The sequence below is a fragment of the Cataglyphis hispanica genome, chromosome 19, assembly GCF_021464435.1.
Source record: "Cataglyphis hispanica isolate Lineage 1 chromosome 19, ULB_Chis1_1.0, whole genome shotgun sequence".
NCBI classification, from domain to species: domain Eukaryota; kingdom Metazoa; phylum Arthropoda; class Insecta; order Hymenoptera; family Formicidae; genus Cataglyphis; species Cataglyphis hispanica.
Genome location: NC_065972.1, coordinates 3329823 through 3350888, shown reverse-complemented (window position 1 = coordinate 3350888; position 21066 = coordinate 3329823). Strand labels below are relative to the sequence as shown.

Genomic DNA, 21066 nt, shown 5'->3' with positions numbered 1-21066 from the left:
CCTTTCCTTTTATACTGATCAATTCTTCTTTTTTTCTCTTACATCTTTTAGGGCTCATCAAGTCGGACGGCAAGGAAAATAATGGTTCCACTTTTGTATCGAGGATCTTTGATATTCGAATCGTATCCTCGGATTGGTATTTTCGCATTTTCGTTCCCTTCGTATGAGAACTTTCCATATTCAATTGTAATTAAAACAATTAATGTCACGAAACGACTCTAATATATTTCTAATATCTCTGGAAAATATGTAATTAGATTATTGAATTATAAAAATGTAAAGCAATTTTATATTTATGCTCGCTCTTTTCACAATATTAGATATTTTAATTATAATAAATATTAATTATTTTTAAATAATAAAATATCATATTTACACAAATATTAATACAAAAATCTATATAGATACAAAATATAAGAAATTTCTTTGAAATATAATATTTATAAATTATATATAATAAAGAAACAATAATTTTATATAAGTTTGTTAATAACAATATATTTAAAAATATATTTAAAAGTACATTTAATATATGTTTAAATAATCTTTAATTATTTTGATCTTAAATAATTCTCAATTTTATTTTTTGATAAAGAATAAAATCTAAATTTATATGTATATATAATTATTATGTTAAATTATTTTATGTATTTAAATATATTATTATAACAATATATTATTATAACATTTTTAAGAATATTGTAATAATATTTTAATAAAATAGATAGTGAAATAGATAGATATTTGAAAGTGAGAGAAAGATCATAAGGATCCTTAAGTGACCTGCCTAATGGCGAAAGGACTACAAGGATACCATCTATAATGTCACTCTACCCACTGAGCTCTATGACCTGTGTCTATAACATACTGGAGTGAGTCTTCAAGAGTGAAGGAATGACCCAATTCGTAGAAAAGGATGGATATATACTGGGTGGATCGTTATCTTTGTCAGGGATTCGCTGATTGGTTGATACTATTTAATATTATAGTGTTAAAAACATTGATTTCATATATATTTTACAAATAGAAAAAAAAATTAATAATTAGAAAATAATTAATAATTAATAATTGACAACCATTTCTGATTTTATTGTTTAAATTCATATATAAAACCGAAACATTTCTCGGAAGCTGCATCATTTTTATCGCTAAATATTCGATGAGAAATGTTTTTAGTTCAGATGATAGGATATAAAAAGGAGACAGAGATCCAACCAAAGATATATGTGTCTCTTTCTAATTCTCGATTTTCTATAGACACAGAGCACAAGTGATATAGGAGAGGCTCACTTTGGTACTGTAGAGCTCACGGTTTTAACCTTCATGCACGGTGAGTTTTTGCATCACTAAATTGTTGTGATGTATATTTAAAATTGAAAACCGAGCGCGATCTATCGCGAATTATTCGTATATTTGCATCTCGCGAGATTAATTTCCAAGTCAACTTGACGTTTACGCGACACGTGTCTTCGCTTGTCAATCGCGTTCCAGAATCTGCGTTAATCGCAAACTGCATCCTCGATTGCAGTTTCTAGGCAACGTGATTGATCGATGCGGTATAATTAATGAATCCCATGAATGTCCTAATTAACGAGAAAATCATTTCGCTTCGACGTCTCTCGCCCTTTTTCTTTCTCTGTAACAGAAAGCAATCTTGCATCACGCATGCGATTTTTAGGTTATATGTTAGATGAAGAAATCATCTGCATTCTGATTATAGTTTTGTCCAGAAATTAGATGACCCATGTAATTTTGCAATTTTTACAATGCATATTTTACTAAAAATTAAATTTAAATTATATCCATGACATGTCATTTTTTTCTTTATGCTCTATAATTGTCAAATAATAATTGTAGATTCAAAATTGTAGTTGCACAAGTTAATAAATTTTTACTTCTTTAAATATACCTGTATAATTAATGTTGTTAATATATTTTAGATGATTCCAGCACGGATATTCCGCTTGATTCACACAAACAGTTTGCTCTGGCAAGCAACAAAAAAATCCCCACTACAAAAGCTGCGCAAAAAGACTGGTTATACCTTGGAGAATTGTAAGAAAGCTTTGCAATTACATGAGAATAATTTAGAGAAGGTAAAAGATACAAATATAGATAAAGATATAGATAAAAATATAGAGTCATTTAAACATGTACAAAATGGCTTTAATTGACTAAATGATGGAATCTGTTAGTCCCTTCTTGCTCCAGGCTGAGAAATGGCTAAAAGAACAGGCGCAACAGCACGGCTGGACGCAGGCGGCCAAACTGCAAGGTCGCAATACCAGTCAAGGTCTTATCACAGTGACCATCGATGGACAATATGCTGCATTGGCAGAGATTAATTGCGAGACTGATTTTGTGGCACAAAATAAGAAATTTCACGGTCTCGCAGAAACAGTAATCGCCGCTGTACTAAATCATGCAAAGTCTCAAGAAATTCAGAACGAAGTACAGCGAACTGTATTTCATACGGATAATCTTAAAGTCTTGTCAGCCATGGATGGCAAGAGCTTAGGCGATCATTCCGCTCTAACCATTGGTGATGTGGGCGAGAACATTAAATTGAGACGCGCTCTGGCCGTCAGTGTTCAATCACCGAACGTGATGCTGTTTGGCTGCACGCATCCAACACCCATGAATCCCATACCTGTTTCCTTTGGTAGGTATGGTGCCCTTATCGCTGTCAAATGCAAGAATAGGGATAATATACTGGGCATGCAACTCTGTCAGCATATCATTGGTAAGTTTTTTTTTTATGGCAAAAGTAATCAAAAAATTGAAAAGAAGGAAGAGGAAAAAATATTCTTATAATTGTTTCTCCTTATTATTATTATAGGTATGGATCCACAGAAGATTGGGAATCCACAAGTGGATGAGCCACATAATAATATGGACGAGGAACCCTGCATGATCTATCAGGAATTCCTACTTGATCCCTCTGTTTCCGTACAGCAATTGCTAATGGAAACAGAAACTGAAATCATCGATTTTGCGCGCTTCGAAGTTGGTGAAAATCTTGACGAAGAGCCGACAATAGAGAGCATTCAGACTTGCGGCTGAAATCAATTTTAATATCTATGAAGAGTCATCATGCGTTATTTCAATTATATGTCACATTTTCCATTATTAATAATTTTTCAATAATTCATGATGATGATAGTTATTATTTTTTTTATAAAATTGAAAAAGAATCGAAAAAGGATTGCTATGAGGAGCAGCTTGTATAACTATGTCGCAGATAACAAGTGCTCAAAAGAAAAGAATAGAAAAATGTTAAATCATATTACTGTGTACAATATATCATGTATAATAAAATCGATAATACCTTAGTAAAAAAATCTAAATTAATATTATTATAATTATATCTCACTCTTTTACTTTATATTAAAATAACTTTTAAAATATAATTTCCGAATTTTATTACAGTTTAAATATTGTAGTTTAAATTATTACATTAATCCTCTTTAATATTTGTACCAATATTTTTTTTAATATTTTATATTATTTTATTAATTGGCGCGTTACCAAAATTATTTGCATAAAAATATTCAAATATAAAAACATATTCGTATAAAAAAACAAACTGGATCTGAAAATTCATATGTACATTATAATAAAAAAATTCACTACGAAAGATTTTCACGATACAAAGTGCTTGCAGGAGCAACAGCCTTCACTTTGGTTTTTCTTATTCTTCTCGCAAGCCTCACTGATTTCCACAACCACATTCGAGAATCTTTCTTCCAGTAAGGCGCAATCTCCGCGGGCGAATGCCTCGTTCCCTGCATAAATTCTTTCTCGTATGATTTTTTTATACATGATAAAATTGCATATAAATCTACATATTGTAAAATTGAATATTCCTGACAATTGTTTAAAATGACTTCTTATTTAATTTTCCGATTAAGAAAATTAATTTCCGAAAAAAATTATTAATTGATCACTCTCTTAAACAATCAGTTAATCATGAATCAGGATATTCCTGTACCTGGAAATTTAAAATTTCCATTCCCTGGATTACCAATTGAAAAGTTGATATTTCCCTCGTCTTGAAAACCGGGACGGTGTCTTCTTGCTCGGAATCGTTAAAGTAATCCGTTTGCGCGTCACTCGTTCTAAGTAGTCGTTCTGGAGAATCCCTGTCAATCGTCTCAAGCTCGAGATTTTTCAAAGCAGACGTAAAGTTTTTAATGCTCTTACAAGTTCCAATTTCAACCTAAAAGAGAAATAAATCTATTTATAAAAACGCACGATTGTTTTATAATCTCAATTTTTTTATATTTATGCATTTTATATCAATCGATTAAAAACTTATTTATGCGAAATATTTATAATTTGTAACTGTATTTTCGGAAATTTATTTCGATCATAATTTCTTTTTTCGTGATTTTACCTGAACTCCTTGAGAGCAAACATTGCGATCCAGAGCAACGACGGCAGCATTCTTCGTCCTGTTCTCAGGATGATCATTCTCATCCCATTTCAGATTCTCCACTATTTAGAAAGAAAGTGCACATTGTATGTTATAAAGAGGGTTTTCGCAAGAAGCATCTTTCTACCTCGATATACCGCTCGATTGATCTGACTCCTCGTTTTGCCAATCCATCGAAGGCTCTCCGCGTCGACGAAAGGTGGTAAGACGGAGACACCTCTTTGACATTTGTCGATGAAGCCCTCATCCCTCCGTCGCCGTCTCCTGTCATGAAAAAATGTGCGGCGAGCGCAGTTTGTTTCGAAAAATCGGATCGAAGTGCATTAATGCCTATAATAAACTCGATGTTCAATTTAAAAAATCCTTTAACTAATATCGAATGTAGTTATATGGAAAAAGAATTCTTCTTTTATTAAAAATTTTTTTTTTAATGTTTATGTAATTTTTTTCTTTTCTTCTTTTACAAAAAAAAAGAGGAATTCTTACTTTATTTAACACTTCGCTGTTAATATTGTATGTATATGTTTTAATTGAAATATAAATTAAATGAAAATATACAGATGTATATAAAGACAATATTGTACCTATCTGAAAAATAGTTTTAATAAATATACACTCTAATTTTATTTTTTTTTAATTATTCCATCTTCAGTAATCTCGATTTTGCTCTAATTTTGTATTTATAATCAACATATTAATTTCATATTCAAAATTTTAATTTGCACGATAATACGATTTCCTCTTATCTGGAATTAATCTCTTTAATATTTCCCATTTTTACAAAAAAAAAAACGTATTTAACACACAACGGAACGAGCGGAACGAAACACGCGAGCGAGGGGCTCATTACATGTTCTAGGACGTGTAATAACCGCTTCTGCTCTATCTATCCGTGGCGAAGTAACGTTGGAAAGGCAGCGGAGGCTCGAGAACAGGTGTGCGTGCGCGTTGCGTGCTCAGGTGAGATCAGCGGGCCCCGATGCTGTTGCCGGTCACGGCTGGCCGGCCGGAGTTCCGGGGCCCATTTCCGGACAGCACCGGTACGGTCTCCTTTTCAGCCGGGAAGAAGTATCAGTTGTTCGCATATACAGTTAGCCGTCGTACACACATCATATACACGAAGAAACGAAGAGTATATCCTTGCTCCTTCGCGCGTGTCCCCCGCGAGGTAGTGGCGGCGTTTAAATGGACCCCGATCGCTAATGTCCGCGATAGCCAGAACAATGGATTTTCCGAGGCGGGTGAGTGATTATCCAAGTACGAAGTTTGATGATAATAAAAGATTCATGAGAGAAACGTGAGTGGCCTTTGGAAGCCTTTGGAAAGTTTTCCGATGAAGAAGGATAAATCTCGCCCTTACGTTGAAAATTTCTACCACCTGTAAATATTATACAAGGATGTTAGAAAAATTTTGAAGGGTACATTTATGGAGGAAATACATATTACTGTTCTTAACTTTTTAAAAATTTTTCTATTTTTGGCAAGTGTTTTTAATTTCGCTTTTTTGGAAGACTTAATTAAGGAATGTTTCTTTTTTTATTTTATTTCTTTCCATTTTATGTTTTAATTAAAGATAATTCTTTCTTTTCTTCCCATATATTTTCGCTCTGTTTAATGCTCGCATAATCACTTAACTAGGAAACTAGATTCAGAATTAAATATCTCATTATCAAAGAGGCTAAAAAAAGATGGTCGAGAGAGGCTAAAAAAAAATCGATTAAAAAAAAAACGAGAATTGATGAAAATTAATTAGATAAAGAAAGAACAAAAATATATGAATAATGTTAATGAGATTAAAAATAAAATATTAAAGATAATTAATTAACTGTAGACTAAATTGTATAAAAATCAGTAAAGTAATTTAAAAAATAACAAGATATATTTACTAATATAAAATATAAAGCAAATTTTCGATATAAATTTTGATTGTTATTTTTTGGAGAATTAAATTTAATTAATTTAAATTCAATCTTTTAGATATTTTTGAATATACTTATATTTAAATATATTCAGATATCCGTTTTAAAAAACAAATCAAAATTCAAAAAAATTCATGCTTCTTATGAAGATTCGCAACTTTTTTCGGTCACAACTGACAGCTAGTTTTCACATTTTGACGCAATTCTAGCGCAAAAATGTGTATGCGGGTGGCAGTTGCGACTTCCTGTCTCGCAGTGACGGTAATCGTCGCGGATGATGCTTAAGCCGTGCGTGTGCGTGCGTACGTGCGTAAAAATGTGTAAAGTATGAATGTATAAATGAGACGCGCGCGCACACAAGTACGCACACACATGTTACACACATAAAGCGAAGAACAAAACCGGCACAATGCTACGACGTAATGGGCCCCATCTTACCGGGATCTGATGTGGTTACAGGTCAATCAACTCGAGACAATAGCAACCGACATAGTTTCTTATTTAGGCAGAATTATAATTTAGAAATCGTCAATTATATAATTATTATCACACACTTCAAATAAAAAATAATAGTAACTAGCAATTAAAAAAAAATTTTCAAAAATTTGTCCTTGTTTAATTTATCTACAAACATTGCAAGAAAGTCCAATAATTATATACTTTGAAATCGCTTTTACATATTTACTTTAGATTTCTATACCACTTGAATGTACAGTTTCTATATATAATAAAATTTTGTTTATAAACAAAAAAGTTGAGAAATAAATAAACTATTTCACTGTGTTTTAATTATTAAATAACTTAATAATTAACTATATAAATAATTAAAGTAATAAAAAAATAATTATTATAATTGAAAGTAATTATAATTAATGTACATATATTAAAATAGATTATAAAAAAAATCATACGGAAATACCTGAACTAAATTATATTAAATGTACCTAAGATATGAAACAATTTTCTGTACGCACGTGCACAAGTGCGTCGGACACGCACTCATATGCACCTGTGAGTTAGAAATCCTCGGGAGCTCTGGTAACTCAGTTTTCAGTCCGCTCGCAAAGTGAGCGACCGTAGTTTCTCCGTTGCAAAACTCTTACCTCGTTTGCCTGTTAACTCGTCCGCAAAAAAATATGCCGACAATGTTATCGTGCCGGAATTAGTTATCGTTAATTACTTCATTGCGTGCGTTCGACGCTCGATCCTAAAAAATTCCCGTTTTCAGTTTCCAGTTTTCTGGCATTTCTCTTGCAGTTTCGAGAACTCGTTCGAGTAGTCTAGTAGTCTGACTTTATTTTTGATAAGATTATTAAATAAAAGTCGATTTATTGTTATTTTCATGAGGTAATATCGATTTTTACATGAGAAATAAAGTGTGAGTTAGAAAAGTTTTGAACAGAGTGAAATCTTTGAAAAAATTGACCTTGTTAACGATAAAAATGATGAGCGTGCTTTATCCTGAAGATTTGAATATCATCTCGCAGGATGACAGGAGCTACTGCAGTGATGATTCCGGCGGCGAAGTCTTCAGAAACATCCCGAAGAACAGTAGCATTTTTCGCATCTGGAAGATCGAAGTGAGTATCTATTATCAACAAAGATAATTATTTAATATTTATTTTCTAAAACGAAAAATTTCACAGTGTGTGTATATAGTATCTAAATATCTATATACATATAAATAAAATATAAAAAATATAATCTAGACTAAAAAAGATAAATAAAATTGTAATTTTAACAGTTTTATAATAATTATAAAATTTGTTATTAAAATATACTTTTTTTTTCTTTTGTTATAATTAATTTTATTTTTAATCATTTCAAGTATATTATTTTTATGTGATACCTCGCACTTATAATACATATCTGTCGGACAGGGTCTGCGCGCAACAGCTGTAACCAGCAGCAACATGGGGCTTTTTCTCTCCGAATCGGCATATATCGTCTATGCTGTATCAGCGAAGGACGGCGCTCTTCCTTACCCAAGCATGCCGGTACTTTTACTTCCATTGTGTTGCATCGTCACAAAAGAAACCGCAAACATTGCCTCATATATGAAATCTGTTTTCGATTGTTCTGAAGCAATTTTCTTCCTTGAATTTAACTCTTCCAGATTGTTCCTATTAAATTTATTGTAAGAAAAAAAAATTAATGCTTGGTAATTTAATTAAAAAATAATAATTCGGTATTTGAAAATTATATTAAAAATTTGGAAACAATATTTTATTTAATTCTGTAAATTTTATAAAATTTATTTAAATTTCTTTCTCTTTGTCCCTCTCTGTATGTGTGTGTATGTATACACATACATACATACACACACACATTAATAATATTTAGCCCCCCAATAACGAGTTAATATTCAGAAAACAATTTTGTCGAGATAATTTATTCAGTATAAGATCCTTGAGACTAATCCTGGGACATAATTGGCAGATCAAGGACCTGAAGGATACCTCGGTGGTGCGTGCCATCCACTTCTGGATTGGTATCAACTGCGACTCAACAGTGTCCGGCGCCGCGGCACTTCGTGCCGCCGAGCTTGATTCGCAGACCTCGGCGATGATCCTAATGCGGGAAGTGCAAGGTCGCGAGAGCCCCCGCTTCCTCGCTTACTTCCGGCAACGATTGATCATCGAGAACTTGCACTTCGACGATACGCCCATTTGTACACTTCATCGAGTCTCCGGTGTGGCCGTGCCGATTTTAACGGAGCTGACGAGAGTTGGCTGGGAGCAGTTTAGTTGTCGCGATGTCATCCTAGTGGATATTCATGCAAAGTACGTCATTAGAAGTTTTATATGTAAAATAATTATTATTATCATTAAGTACTTGGTACCAAAAGATGTGTGGAAATCTCTGTAAAGATTTTTGCGTACAAAATATATACAGTCAACCCTCCTATAACGCGGTACTCTCAGAACGCGGTTTCCATATAACGCGGAGCTGAAAATGCGACAGCCCTCCTATAACGCGGTACTCTCAGAACGCAGTTTCCATATAACGCGAAGCTGAAAATTCGAAGCCCTCCTATAACACGATACTCTTACAGCGCGATTTCCGTCAACAGCATCCCATAAGTTCCTTCCGCGTAGCCTAAGAATGTTTAGCCTATGTTTAGTTCGTTAGGGCCTATTTGAATTATAAGGGAAAAGATGGCGCCAGTTTCATGTAGGTCCAGGCAGTCGGAAGCTACAATCGAAAACCAATGTGAAGATGAGCCAAGTGAGGAAGACATTTTGCCTATTAAAAGAAGACGAGTTAGGCGACTCATATTATCTGACAGCGAGGATGAGTGTTGAAAGATTAAATTTTACAAAAGTCTTTCTTGTTTTTGTTGGAAAACAGTTTTTCAGTTTAGTTTTGGTATCATTTCTTTATATAAACTCTTCAATTCAATAAAAATAATTTATAATTTATCTTGTCCTTATTGGTCTCCATATAACGCGGTACGAATAATGTGATTTGTACTAATTCTGCGTTTCTTATAGCGCGGTTTCCATACAACGCGGTAGACGGTTTCCATAGAACGCGCTACGAATTAGCCTGGTTTGTACGGTTAAATCCGAGTTTCTTATAGCGCGGTTTCCATACAACGCGGTACGCACTCACCGCGTTATAGGAGGGTTGACTGTATACAAGTTATTTCCAAGAAGTAACAGATCTGATCCTTTTAGGGCTATTGAATGGCTATTCGTCGTTTCCTAATCAAGACAATTTAAAGAATAAAAAATTTTATAAAATAATTCTTTAAATAATCACAAAAATGTACAATTAAATAAGATAACATAATAAATTCTATTTGGTTTTCTTAGAGGTATCATCTTCCTGTGGCTAGGATCCCTATCAGATCCACTGCATAAACGTCATGCTGCTAGTCTCTTAGAATCTCGAAAGGAGAATAATAACGGCCGTGTAGTGGTAGTCGAAGATGGCTACGAGCAAACGTTGCCCGAAGACGATAAGCAGCTCTTTAGCAATGTGCTGGATCCCTCGATGAGAGTAGTGGCGCCTGATCGCCTGCACCGCATTAACCCGCCGAGTCCCATTAAGTTGTATAAGTGCAGCGAGCAATCGGGCAAGTACAAGGTCGCCGAATTGAAGTCCGGACCGATTCTTTGCAGCGATCTAACTTCCAATTCCGTGTATCTGGTGGATCGAGGCGAGGCAGGAGTTTGGGCCTGGGTGGGCCGCAACGTCAACGCCAGGGAGAGACTGGAAGCTGTTAGAAACGCGCGTGGTTTCGTCAAGAAGAAGAATTACAGCGACGGCATGCCAGTGGCCAGGGCGACAGAAGGTAGAATATGCAAGAGATTTATTTCAGCTTAAAATAAAAAAAAAAAAAAAACAATTTTCCAAGTATTTACAAATTTCTTAAGAATGAACAAATATACAGCAATATTTTAATTAAAAGAAAATAAATATTAAGGTAAAGATTAATGATATTGGATAGAACGCAAAAAATTTTTGTCGAAGATTATATTAATGACGTGTAATAATTGAATAAAAATAAAATATGTAAAACGAAACACAAGGTCACGAACCGGCGGAAATGAAAGCGTTATTGAGAGGCTGGGAACTTCCTAAGACTAGACCACTGACTTTGCCGGCGAGTTTCGAATCCGATTACATGAATGAAAGACCCAGAATGGCGGCTGAGTGCCAACTAGTAGACGATGGATCTGGTGAGCGGACTTTGTGGAGAGTCGAACAGAAGGAGGGCATGGTTCAGGTACAGGACGACATGGGGATCTATTATGCAGAAGCCTGCTACGTGATGCTATATAAGTACGGACAAGGACGAAGAAGTCGAAATATTGTACGTAGACATTTATATGAAGTCTTTTATAAATTCATTAATCTTTTTAAAAATTATATCATTCAATTATTGATATCTATTATTAAACTTATATTATTAACTTATGTTATTAATTTTTTTGTTAAAAATGTCGTTTATAAATTTTCCTCTATACTATATCTTATGAACCTGTAAAAAAAAACTAGATAAGAAAAGAAACTGAAACTGTCCTTTTAATTTATCCAATCTTATGTATGTGAGAGACAGAGATATCTAAAAATTGAAACAATAATTATATATAAAAAATCCTGAAGATACTTATGAAATATTTTCTTCACAGATTTATTGTTGGGAAGGTGTCCATTCTATCAAAGTAGATCGCGATGCAGCGTTGACGGCAGCTTGCCATTTATCCGAAGAGACAAACGCGCAATTGATGAAGGCATCTCAAGGCAGAGAACCACCTCATCTATTACAGATCTACGATGGCAAGCTGAAAATACTTGCTGGTCGTCACCGTGATTCACGTAAAGTTTCCCATTTGATTTAAACTATTATTTAAACAAGAGTTTACAAAAATAACAATACACAAAGAGCGATATAAAAAGATATATATGAAAGACATGGATAAATCTGTCGTTTAAATGGATAGGAAATCCTTGAAAAAGAAAAGAAAAAAAAAGAAAAAAAATACAAATTTCAAAATTTATATATGAATATGAAATATATATTGCCTTAAAGGGAAATATAGAACTTGTAGAGTATCTTTCCATTTTCTACAATGAAGCTTTTTGATTCGTAGCACCAAAGAAATATCTAGTTAGAGTATTTGGTTCGACGTCATACACTTCGAAGGCAGTGGAACGTCCATTACGGGCAAGTAGTTTAGATTCCAGCGCAGTATTCATCCTCTTCTCCGGCACGCCAATCGTTTGGTGTGGCAGCAAAAGCACGGGTGACGCTCGACAGGCATCGCGACGCCTCGCGCCTAGAAATGCACCCCTCATCGCTGAGGGTAAGGAGGATGACGATTTCTGGCTCGAGCTTGGAGGTAAATTATGAAAAGAGATAGATAAAGAAGTAACTCTCGTATGTTTCTAAAATTATTCAAAATATTTCATTTGTTTTCTTCAGGAAGAGGCACTTACGGCATGGAAACTGAGGAAGTCGGTGAGGAATTGGATAAACATCTCTTTCAATGTCGCACCGAAAATGGCCTTTTCGTAGGCGAGCAAGTTCTCGGATTCCGACAAAACTCTCTGATACCAGAAGCCATCTGGTTGCTGGATGCCGGTAACGTGATCTGGGTGTGGATAGGCAAATTCTCTATTCCAAAGACATTGCAAGAATGTGTCGAAGACGCTACTATATATCTTTATACACATCCCGCAGGTCGAAATCGCAATACGACCATCTCGATAATCAAACAAGGTAAATCTCGAATGATCTAAAAAAATTTAAAAAAGATATATCGCTTTTTTTCTCTTTAGTTATCTTCTTTTAACCACTCTTTCTTAAAATCTTCATTAAATCATTCAATTATAAATAAATAAAGTAAAATTGTTACTTTATTTATCGCTCTTCAGGTTTAGAACCAGCCACCTTTATCGGGCTGTTCGAAAACTGGAACCACAATCTGCTAAGAGATTACAAACCATTTGAAGTTTTCTGCGCCCTACTAGAGGACAGAGATCAATCGACGAGAACACCGATGGCTAAGGCCACCACGGACTTCGATAATTATATCAAGTATCCACCGGCGACACTGAAGAGTGAGCCCGAAAACCTGCCAACTGGTGTCGATGTCAGGCGCAAAGAGATGCATTTGACCTATGATAATTTCATCGCAATTTTCAAGATGGAACCCGCGGAATTCGAGAAATTACCAGCCTGGAAGAGACAACGGCTCAAGCAGGCCGCTGGACTTTTCTAAAGTTTATAAATCGTTTTCGCTCCTCAGGAAATATCCTAAATTTATATTAATCTTTCTTTTTCCTACAAAATTTCCTACAAATTTGCAGGCAATTTTGACGAATTATTTTGTGTTACTTTATAACTTGTATAACTTTGTATAGATGACATATATTTTATTAACCTGCTGGTATCGCGAGACATACATCAGCCCATTTAAGAAAAAAATTCAAGTATTTTTTTTTCTGTCTTAAGAGCCAACATTAAAAAATAACATGCTTTACTTGTGCACATCAGGCAATATTTTTATTACAAATATTTAAAGATTAGATTTTGTAATCAACACTTACTGTTTGGAAAAAGTTCACTATAATTTAAATTTATGTAGAGCTGAATTAATTAAAAGTTTCATGAAGATGTATCCATCGCCTCGTGTTGAATCGTGCGCACTGCCTCCTCTTCCACGATGATCGGTTGTACTGTTTTGGTAAGTACCGCGGTAGTGCCAGGCTTGTAACGATAACTGATTTGCCGTTGACCTTTCACGCTGGCAGTATCATATGGTCGCAGGTAGTCAACGCCAGTCTTGCGAATGACGCAGAGATCCACGTTGGATCCCGATGCTAGATCGTTGAACACGCCTGCGCGAATCGCATCCGCCACTAATTGCTTCGCTTCCTCCTCCTATAAATGTTAACAATGATTTTTTTTTAATTCAACAAAAATATTTTTAATAAAAAATAATTTTAATGTACTATTTAATATAGAAGAGAAGGAGAATGTACACAAAAAAATTTATAGTTATATATAAATATTTAATATGAATCACACTAGATTTAATCATTTATTATAAAAATTATCGCTTATATATAAAATAAAATTATATTAAAAATAAATATTTTAGACTCTAATTCGCTAATCCAGTTTTCTCCCAATTTAAAATTTTAAGATAGCAATTAAGATGGCATGATTATATTCTGGATTTAATTTACTTGATATGATTAGAAGTACTCGTTACCGGTAAATCAGGCTTCCATCTGCTTTCGAAGACCGCCATTGCCGCCAACGAGCCGGATCCCATAGTGGTATACTTCAGCTTCTCAGTGGAACCATGTGGATAAATGCAATACAACTGCGGTCCATCGATATCGAAACCACCCAGAATAAGAGCGGCACCGATATGGCCCTGATAACGAAACAGCATTTGCTTAATCAGTGTGTTTGCAGTGCATACAGGCACAATACGGCCGGTATTCAGGCGATGCAATTCCAATTGGCTAGCTATCATCTCAGTGGTCATCTCGGTGTCGGCTGCTGTACCGGCTCCACAACAACTATAAAAAATATGAACAGTTAATAAAAAATTTGAATGATTTAAATATATTATTCATAACATTAATTGGTTATAGAGAAAATCTGGTAACAATAGATACTCACTACATGTTGGGAGCAAGAAAGTGAATTTTCAAACTATATTTATCTGCAACAATGGTGTCTTCCGTAGCTCGTGTATCACCACCAAGAATAACACCATCCTTGTATACTATACCGGCAATAGTTGTACCTGTCTTGACTGCTTTTGGAGCAGCAAAGCCTTTTTTTATCAAGATATTGTTCCTATATAAAATACATAACCATTAAAAGAAGCAATTGTTCCTAAATTAATTAAAAAATATATGAATTAAATATATATTATTCCTTACATATAGTAACATGTTAACACTATGTTACACATATAAAAATAAATACTTTTTAAAGTGGACACTAAAACGACATTAAAATTCTAGCCTTAGAAATATATTATTTTATTAAAATATTTTACAACACACATGCAAAATTATTTTATATGCAAAACTATAAAATAATTTATCATTCATTACTTTATGTAACAAATATTAATAAAAAATTAATTAGAAACTTTAATTAATTAAAAATTAATTAGAACTCTAAAAATTAACATTATTTATATTACTGTAATCAAATAATGATAATATTATATGACATAGTAATACATAGCAAAAAATTAATTTGATATTTACATATAAATTCTATCATCAAAATTTTGCTCTTTCTTTTTTTACGCGAATAAAATAATTATAAATATATTTTATTATATAAAAATTTATTATATATTATAAAATGAAAATGATAGAACTGTGTGTGACACAGCAATATCGACTTACAGGTTAGCTCCTGTGACAACTATCACGAGAAATAGGCATAATTTAATTTATGAAGCGTAAAAAAATGTTTACCTTTGGCAGAGATCAAAGGAAAATCCTGGCGATGGAATTTCTGGCGCGAGAAGCGAAGTCATGATTACTTTTCTGTCAAATATATATCGCAACCGAAAATGACACAGATACCTTACACGAGTCTACGTGTATATGAATCTATCAACTGCATGTCATTTCACGGTATCATGCTAATGCAGGATTCACACTGCATCCGGTAGAAGAACTAGAATGTTTTCTAGTGATTTTAACTAGCAATATTTTGGGATCTAGAATCGAAAGTTTTTGATTGGATGCCGGACATCGTACGTTGTGAATCTTGCATAATTATTGTGGGTTGCGTTCGAAAATCTTTGTTTCGTCCTGATCGAATATTACTCGCTGCTCTACTCAGATGAGATTTTTGAACGCAGTCTGCAAAGGCCTGAAATCTGAAATGTAAAATACAAATGGTGAGGAATAGGCGGGAAAACGTATGAAGAGCCCCGGGTGAGCATAGTTATATTAAAATAATGCACGCTTTCCTGAAGACTGGTAAATTAGGCGCCCCAACAGATGTGAAGAAGCCGTCGACTTCTCGCGCTAAGGATGACAAAAAAGATTTGACACCATGGGTGGAAAAATAGTGAGTTATCCCCTACTATTCCTAGATTTAACCTTTTTCACGAGACTTTCATATAAGATAAACAACTATTATATGAACAACTTTATCTGAAAATATCTTTTTCCTAACTATTATGATTCAACTCTTCACTTTCACAATAGAAGTCAATTTTTTTTTTTTTTTTTTTTCATTTTCTAAAAATGAAAATATCTTTTTTCTTTGTTTACAGCCGGCCAAGGAATGTCGACGACATCGTGGAGCAGACAGAAGTGGTGAATGTGATAAGGCAAGCCATGAAGCACGGAGATTTTCCTAATATGCTGTTTTACGGGCCACCTGGTACAGGAAAAACCAGCATTATCCATGCGGCTGCGAGGCAGATGTTTGGGAGCATGTACAAGGATAGGATACTGGAACTAAATGCTTCTGATGATCGAGGTATCCAGGTTGTGAGGGAGAAGATCAAATCCTTTGCACTGCGCAGGGCTAATCCTATCGGACCAGAGTATGTAGGTTTTTGTCGACTATGAGAGATTATTTTTAATAACATTATCATTACTAATAATTATAATTTTAGGAATTAGAACTTTCATTAATAATAGAATTTTAACAGAAAGTTTTTTAAAAATAAAAATCTTTATTTCTTTATTAAGATGTAAAATCTTATTTATATATAATCAATGTCAATGATGATTCAGTAAAAGGTCTGATAGTCGCAGACTTTCAGTGCACAAGATTATTCATAAAAGGGCACATCTTGTTGTCATCAAGGAGATCTAATAAAGTATCTTATCATCTCTTATTAGCAACAAAATAGAAAATGCTTGGAAATGCAGAAGAATTCTAAGAATAATGAACTTCTGAAAAGCACAAGCAAACAGTTAATCTTCAAGTACTCGCGTAAAAGTCATGTAAATGCACATTAATATTATTGATTTTATTCTTTCTCGCTTCTCGCGCCAGAAATTCTATCGCCAGGTTTTTTCTTTAATCTCTGCCAAAGATAAAAATTTTATTCCTCTTCATAAATTAAATTATGCTTATTTCTCGTGATAGTTGGCAGATATTAAATTTTAAATATAATTAATAAATATTGAATATAATTAAAAACTTTGATATTTTCTATAATTTTTTTTAAGCTAGCCATCAGCTTGTCATTCTTTTATATGAAAGATGTAAACAAAAGAAAAATTGTTTGATGCATATTGCCTTAAGGCGAGTACTTGAAGATTAATCATCTTTTTTGGATATCTCGTGTGCTGTACTGCGATTTATGATCAATATGGCATAATCTGAGACATTATAATATTATTTTAAAATTTATTAAATAAATAAGACAAAACAAAATGAATTTTATCAATACTTTAGTTTACATTTTTCAATACTCACTTTTCTAGCGGCAAAAAATGTCCACCATTTAAAATCATCATATTGGATGAAGCGGACAGTATGACCGGCGCCGCACAAACAGCGCTTCGTCGAATTATGGAAAAAGAGGCTCATAGCACGCGCTTTTGCCTAGTATGCAATTACCTGTCGCGAATTATCAAGCCGATAGCGTCGCGTTGTACCAAATTCCGGTTCAAGCCACTGAGCGATGAGAAGAGTATCACCAGACTTGAATATATATGCAATGAGGAGAATCTGAAAGCCGATAGAAGCGTTCTAGAGAAAATCGTTGAAGCATCAGGCGGCGATTTGAGACAGGCCGTCATGTGTCTGCAGTCAATCACACGATTAAAGGGCAAGGACTACGAGATCACCGTGGACGATGCTCTCGATGTAATTGGAGTAAGTACGTCTTCGTATACAAATTTCTTATTATTAGTAAGTTGAATTTATGGATAATTTCGAAAATTTGAAATTGTGATACGTTTTTGTCTCTTTAGCTGATTCCCGATGATAAAATTAATGCACTGTGGGAGGCCTGTAAAAAAGGAAGTTATAATAATGTCGAAAAGTTGCTCGAACAGTTGCTGCTGGAAGGATATCCAGGTTCACAGGTATTGCTTCAATTATTGCTGTTAAATTTTTAAAAAACTTAAGAGTAAATTAATTTTAATAGAGTGATATGTAAAATAATAATTCTTGTCATGCACATGTTGATTATCTGTATCAATTTGATCGAATTAATTTAATTTTGCTATGTTTTGTATGTCTTATGTGTGTTAGGTAATTGAACAATTAAATGAGAAAATAGTTTTCTCTGATGAACTTACTGACAAGCAGAAAGTAATGATTGGCGATATGCTCGGGGTAAGAGATTTTCTCTACATAAAAAATTAATAATATAATTTTAATATAAAAGTAACAAAATTTGTTCTTTTCTAGTTATGCGATTATAAATTAACGGAAGGAAGTGACGAATATCTGCAGCTTTTAAATATATTTTCTACCATTTTAGCAGCGTGGAAGTTATGAAAAAGTTATAAAAATATGCTTCTATATGTAAAAACATTTATATTTATATTTATAGATGTATTGTGTAAGTAGAGAGCTTTTATATATTTTTTAAAAATTGTTCACATATGCAATTTGCCTTTCATAATTTTAGTATATCGATTTGAACTGAAAACGATTATAAAATGAATTTTAGAATATCCTAGAGACAATAATACTTAAGTAGGAATTACTAGGGTATCTCAGATTCAACTAGCATCATAACGCTTTTTCGACTAGGAATCGCCTGATATTCCCTAACTAAACAGACGCAGCGCCAAAGTTTACTAAAACACCTGGAGATTTCACGGTAACCAACTTGGCGAGCACGATATTCAAAACATTTCTAGGTACCATTTAGCAATTATAATTTTTCTAACTTCATAAAACGAGACATTGTCATAAAAATCAAAACGTTTAATATACATCGCGATATTACCTGAAACATTCTCGATGCTTCGCCGCATCCGGAGAGAAATTACGAAGATACATAAAATTCGATCCCGACGTCGTTGGAAACGGGGCTCTCAGCGTCTCAGCCGACACCATTGCGTTGAGCACCACTGACGTTCAGCGTGTAGGGGCGTCGTTGCTACTGCGTGCAATGTGTATCGTGTAGGCGTTGGCGAGAGGAAGGAGGCGAGAGAGCCGCGACCGCCGCCGCCACTCGCTCTTTTCGGAAATGTGTTGTCCGTGAGAGGAAAAAAAAAAAAAGACAACGTGTGAACTGAGAAGCCGGTGTGCCGCGTGTTCACATGTGCGTTTCATTTCGCGAGGAATTTTCGTTCCAAAGCATTTGTCGTATCTCTCTGCTCTCTTCTCCCCCCTCTCCCATCACATCACCGCCTCTTTCTCTCTCTCTCTCTCTCTTTCTCTCCCTCTCTCTTTCTCTTTATCATACATTGTGCCTCTAGAGCGCTGTCCAAGCCTTGTCCACGACGACGGAGCCACGTCTCCGCGTCTTGGTAAGCGTGAGTGATCGTTATTATTATTCCGCGGGTAGTGTGGATATCGGCGAAGATTCCCGTTGACGCTTTTAACCGTGTCCGCTTTTTCCCGTGTCGCGTCGTAGAAGAAAGACAGGACGGACGAGCGAACGTACGGGGGCGTGAACGACGCCCGTCCTCGATGCTGCAGCATTGTTCCTCGCTACGTCGTTTCGGAGTACGTCCGTCCTCCTTGTTGAGATATATATGTGTATATATATATATATATATATATATATATATATATATATATATATCTTTTTCTCATTCTCTGCTGGCGTAGAGGTCGTGACTTCCGGAGAGAAAGAAGAGAGAGAGTGGAGTATCGCGAAAAAGGTGTGCTGACCGCGTTCCTGTCGTCGTGACAAGCAGGACCAGAAGAAATCAAGAGGAGACGACGGATGTAGACCAGTCCTCGTGGCACGTCCTCATCACGTTTCTCATCTCGAATCTGGAAGCGAGATATTCTCATCGGGATCACGCGTTGTTCTTCGCAGCACGAAGGTGTATTATTTTGTTCCAAGAGCCCATCATCCTTCGACGAAGGTCTATTATACTCCGGGATTTTGTGGAGAATAAAAAACAGAGCGAGTGTTTGAGAGAAATTTTTGGCAGAGAATCAAGACGGGATTTAGAACCGCGGGATGTTCTAGTCGAGAGGACGCTGAAGAAGAAAAAAAAAAGACCAACCGCGGCGAGACATGTTCGGCGTCCTGAAGGGAGATCCGACCGGCGAAGCGGGCGGTTAGTTGCGGTGCATCCTGCTGCATCTACGCTCCCTCCCCCTCCCACACTCATTAGAGAGAGAAAAAGTGCGATCCTGACGATTCTCGTCGACGAATCGTCGCGAGGAATAAATCCACGTTAAATAATATTGGCAACGTTAGCGTTTATATTATTATCTATTATTGCAAAAAGGACTCGAAAGGAGCCGGCACGCCTCCATGTGCGCGACGAGATCCTGAGGAGGCGCGTGGTTTGACAGGATCTCGCGAACGGAGCGCCGCGGCGCCGGTTCGAAAGGATTTTTAAGGATTCGAGGAATTCGCTCTCTCGTTCCTCTCCTCCTCCACGCGCGTCCTCGTTGTTCTCGCTTCGTCCTCGGCCTGTGTGTGATATTCGATTCAGACAAAGGCGTGGATGATACCGGCGGGCTATTCAACAACAACAACGACGGCGGTCACGAGGCGGTGGATCGTATTTCCTGCGGCTGTAACGGGTGTCACGGCCGATTCGTGGAATGTGACGGGAGACGTCGCTCGCGGAGTAGTGAGTCGTAGAAAAGGTAAGTTTATTAAACGGACTCGACAGATATCGAGTGCATACACACTGGAATACCGTACGGGTAGTGTTCGAAGCGGAATCCCGATTGGCCGAACGCTCCAATTCCAGGTCCTTTGCGATTACTTGCGGGTATACATATCCGATAGTGTCCCGTTTGCTAAGGTATTCTTCTTTGAATTGCGCGCTCGGTCTTTCCCTCGAGCATTGTTCGTCTTTAACTTAATAAACTTTTAATGCGTACAGACATACTTTACTTTCCCCCAGACTTTAATTACCACATATTTTAAACTTAAAATTGATATTTAATATATAATATAATAATTTAGATCCTGATAATATTTCTATATTTTTAAAATTTTAATTTCAAGTTTATTGAATTCTAATAAAATAAAATTTTATTATATGAAATCTAATTAATATAAAATTTATTTTAATAAATAAAATTGTATCTAA

The 21066-nt window shown here is 35.0% G+C and overlaps 5 protein-coding genes and 1 long non-coding RNA gene across 12 annotated transcripts in view; 3 read left to right on the top strand and 3 right to left on the bottom strand.

The window, feature by feature from the left end:
• The first annotated feature begins 1254 nt into the window (after window positions 1-1254).
• Window positions 1255-3341, top strand: LOC126856546 (elongation factor Ts, mitochondrial). 2 transcript variants are annotated; one of them, XM_050605136.1, is made up of 4 exons: window positions 1255-1330; window positions 1941-2096; window positions 2212-2743; window positions 2840-3341. In XM_050605136.1, the coding sequence occupies exons 2-4, from the start codon at window positions 1941-1943 to the stop codon at window positions 3061-3063; spliced, it is 912 nt and encodes a 303-aa protein (XP_050461093.1). In that variant the 5' UTR covers window positions 1255-1330; the 3' UTR covers window positions 3064-3341. The 2 variants fall into 2 exon arrangements, with proteins under 2 accessions (XP_050461093.1, XP_050461092.1); XM_050605135.1 differs by lacking the exon at window positions 1255-1330 and adding an exon at window positions 1344-1746.
• Window positions 3342-3449: 108 nt separating this feature from the next.
• Window positions 3450-4758, bottom strand: LOC126856551 (uncharacterized; the record flags this gene model as incomplete). Its single annotated transcript, XM_050605144.1, has 4 exons — window positions 3450-3785; window positions 3992-4219; window positions 4397-4497; window positions 4563-4758. Coding segments are annotated over 4 exons (681 nt in total), but the record flags the coding sequence as incomplete, so codon positions are not given.
• Window positions 4759-5132: 374 nt separating this feature from the next.
• On the top strand, window positions 5133-13195 carry LOC126856537 (villin-1). Of its 2 annotated transcripts, XM_050605120.1 has the most exons (10): window positions 5133-5676; window positions 7842-7934; window positions 8235-8351; window positions 8794-9137; window positions 10173-10654; window positions 10893-11176; window positions 11496-11682; window positions 11958-12206; window positions 12290-12586; window positions 12742-13195. In XM_050605120.1, exons 1-10 carry the CDS (start codon window positions 5638-5640, stop codon window positions 13086-13088), a joined length of 2439 nt encoding a protein of 812 aa, XP_050461077.1. In that variant the 5' UTR covers window positions 5133-5637; the 3' UTR covers window positions 13089-13195. The 2 variants fall into 2 exon arrangements, with proteins under 2 accessions (XP_050461077.1, XP_050461076.1); XM_050605119.1 differs by lacking the exon at window positions 5133-5676 and having other exon boundaries at window positions 7408-7934.
• LOC126856552 (uncharacterized) lies at window positions 5681-8317 on the bottom strand. Its single transcript, XR_007688372.1, has 3 exons — window positions 8204-8317; window positions 7781-7921; window positions 5681-5813 (listed from the first exon to the last, which is right to left on the bottom strand). It is a non-coding gene; the product is annotated as an uncharacterized LOC126856552 (long non-coding RNA).
• A 150-nt stretch (window positions 13196-13345) lies between the features above and the next one.
• LOC126856544 (proteasome subunit beta type-7) overlaps window positions 13346-21066 on the bottom strand; it is a 53718-nt gene continuing 45997 nt past the window's right edge. Inside the window, exons 3-7 of one of the 3 annotated variants that reach the window (XM_050605132.1) lie at window positions 17294-17548; window positions 15322-15731; window positions 14504-14683; window positions 14085-14400; window positions 13346-13750 (exon numbers count right to left, since the gene is read on the bottom strand). In XM_050605132.1, the coding sequence (XP_050461089.1) occupies window positions 13475-13750; window positions 14085-14400; window positions 14504-14683; window positions 15322-15383 (834 nt within the window). In that variant the 5' untranslated portion in view covers window positions 15384-15731; window positions 17294-17548 and the 3' untranslated portion in view covers window positions 13346-13474. Of the gene's footprint in view, window positions 13751-14084; window positions 14401-14503; window positions 14684-15321; window positions 15732-17293; window positions 17549-18782; window positions 18908-21066 lie in introns of those variants that run through there. The other 2 variants (XM_050605133.1, XM_050605131.1) reach the window with 2 other exon arrangements.
• Window positions 18944-21066, top strand: part of LOC126856536 (catenin delta-2) — a 33264-nt gene continuing 31141 nt past the window's right edge. Inside the window, exons 1-2 of one of the 3 annotated variants that reach the window (XM_050605118.1) lie at window positions 18944-19507; window positions 19613-20614. The gene's annotated coding sequence lies outside the window, so the exon portion shown is untranslated. The remainder of the gene's footprint in view (window positions 19508-19612; window positions 20615-21066) is intronic. The other 2 variants (XM_050605116.1, XM_050605117.1) reach the window with 2 other exon arrangements.

Excerpts from the sequence above, each read along its gene's own strand:
- LOC126856537 (XM_050605119.1), top strand. The coding sequence starts at position 7,797 with ATGATGAGCGTGCTTTATCCTGAAGATTTGAATATCATCTCGCAGGAT. Across the intron at positions 8,352-8,793 it reads TTCCTTACCCAAGCATGCCG|ATCAAGGACCTGAAGGATAC; the intron begins GTACTTTTACTT and ends CATAATTGGCAG. Across the intron at positions 11,177-11,495 it reads GACGAAGAAGTCGAAATATT|ATTTATTGTTGGGAAGGTGT; the intron begins GTACGTAGACAT and ends TTTTCTTCACAG.
- LOC126856546 (XM_050605135.1), top strand. Across the intron at positions 2,097-2,211 it reads ATGAGAATAATTTAGAGAAG|GCTGAGAAATGGCTAAAAGA; the intron begins GTAAAAGATACA and ends TTCTTGCTCCAG. Across the intron at positions 2,744-2,839 it reads ACTCTGTCAGCATATCATTG|GTATGGATCCACAGAAGATT; the intron begins GTAAGTTTTTTT and ends TTATTATTATAG.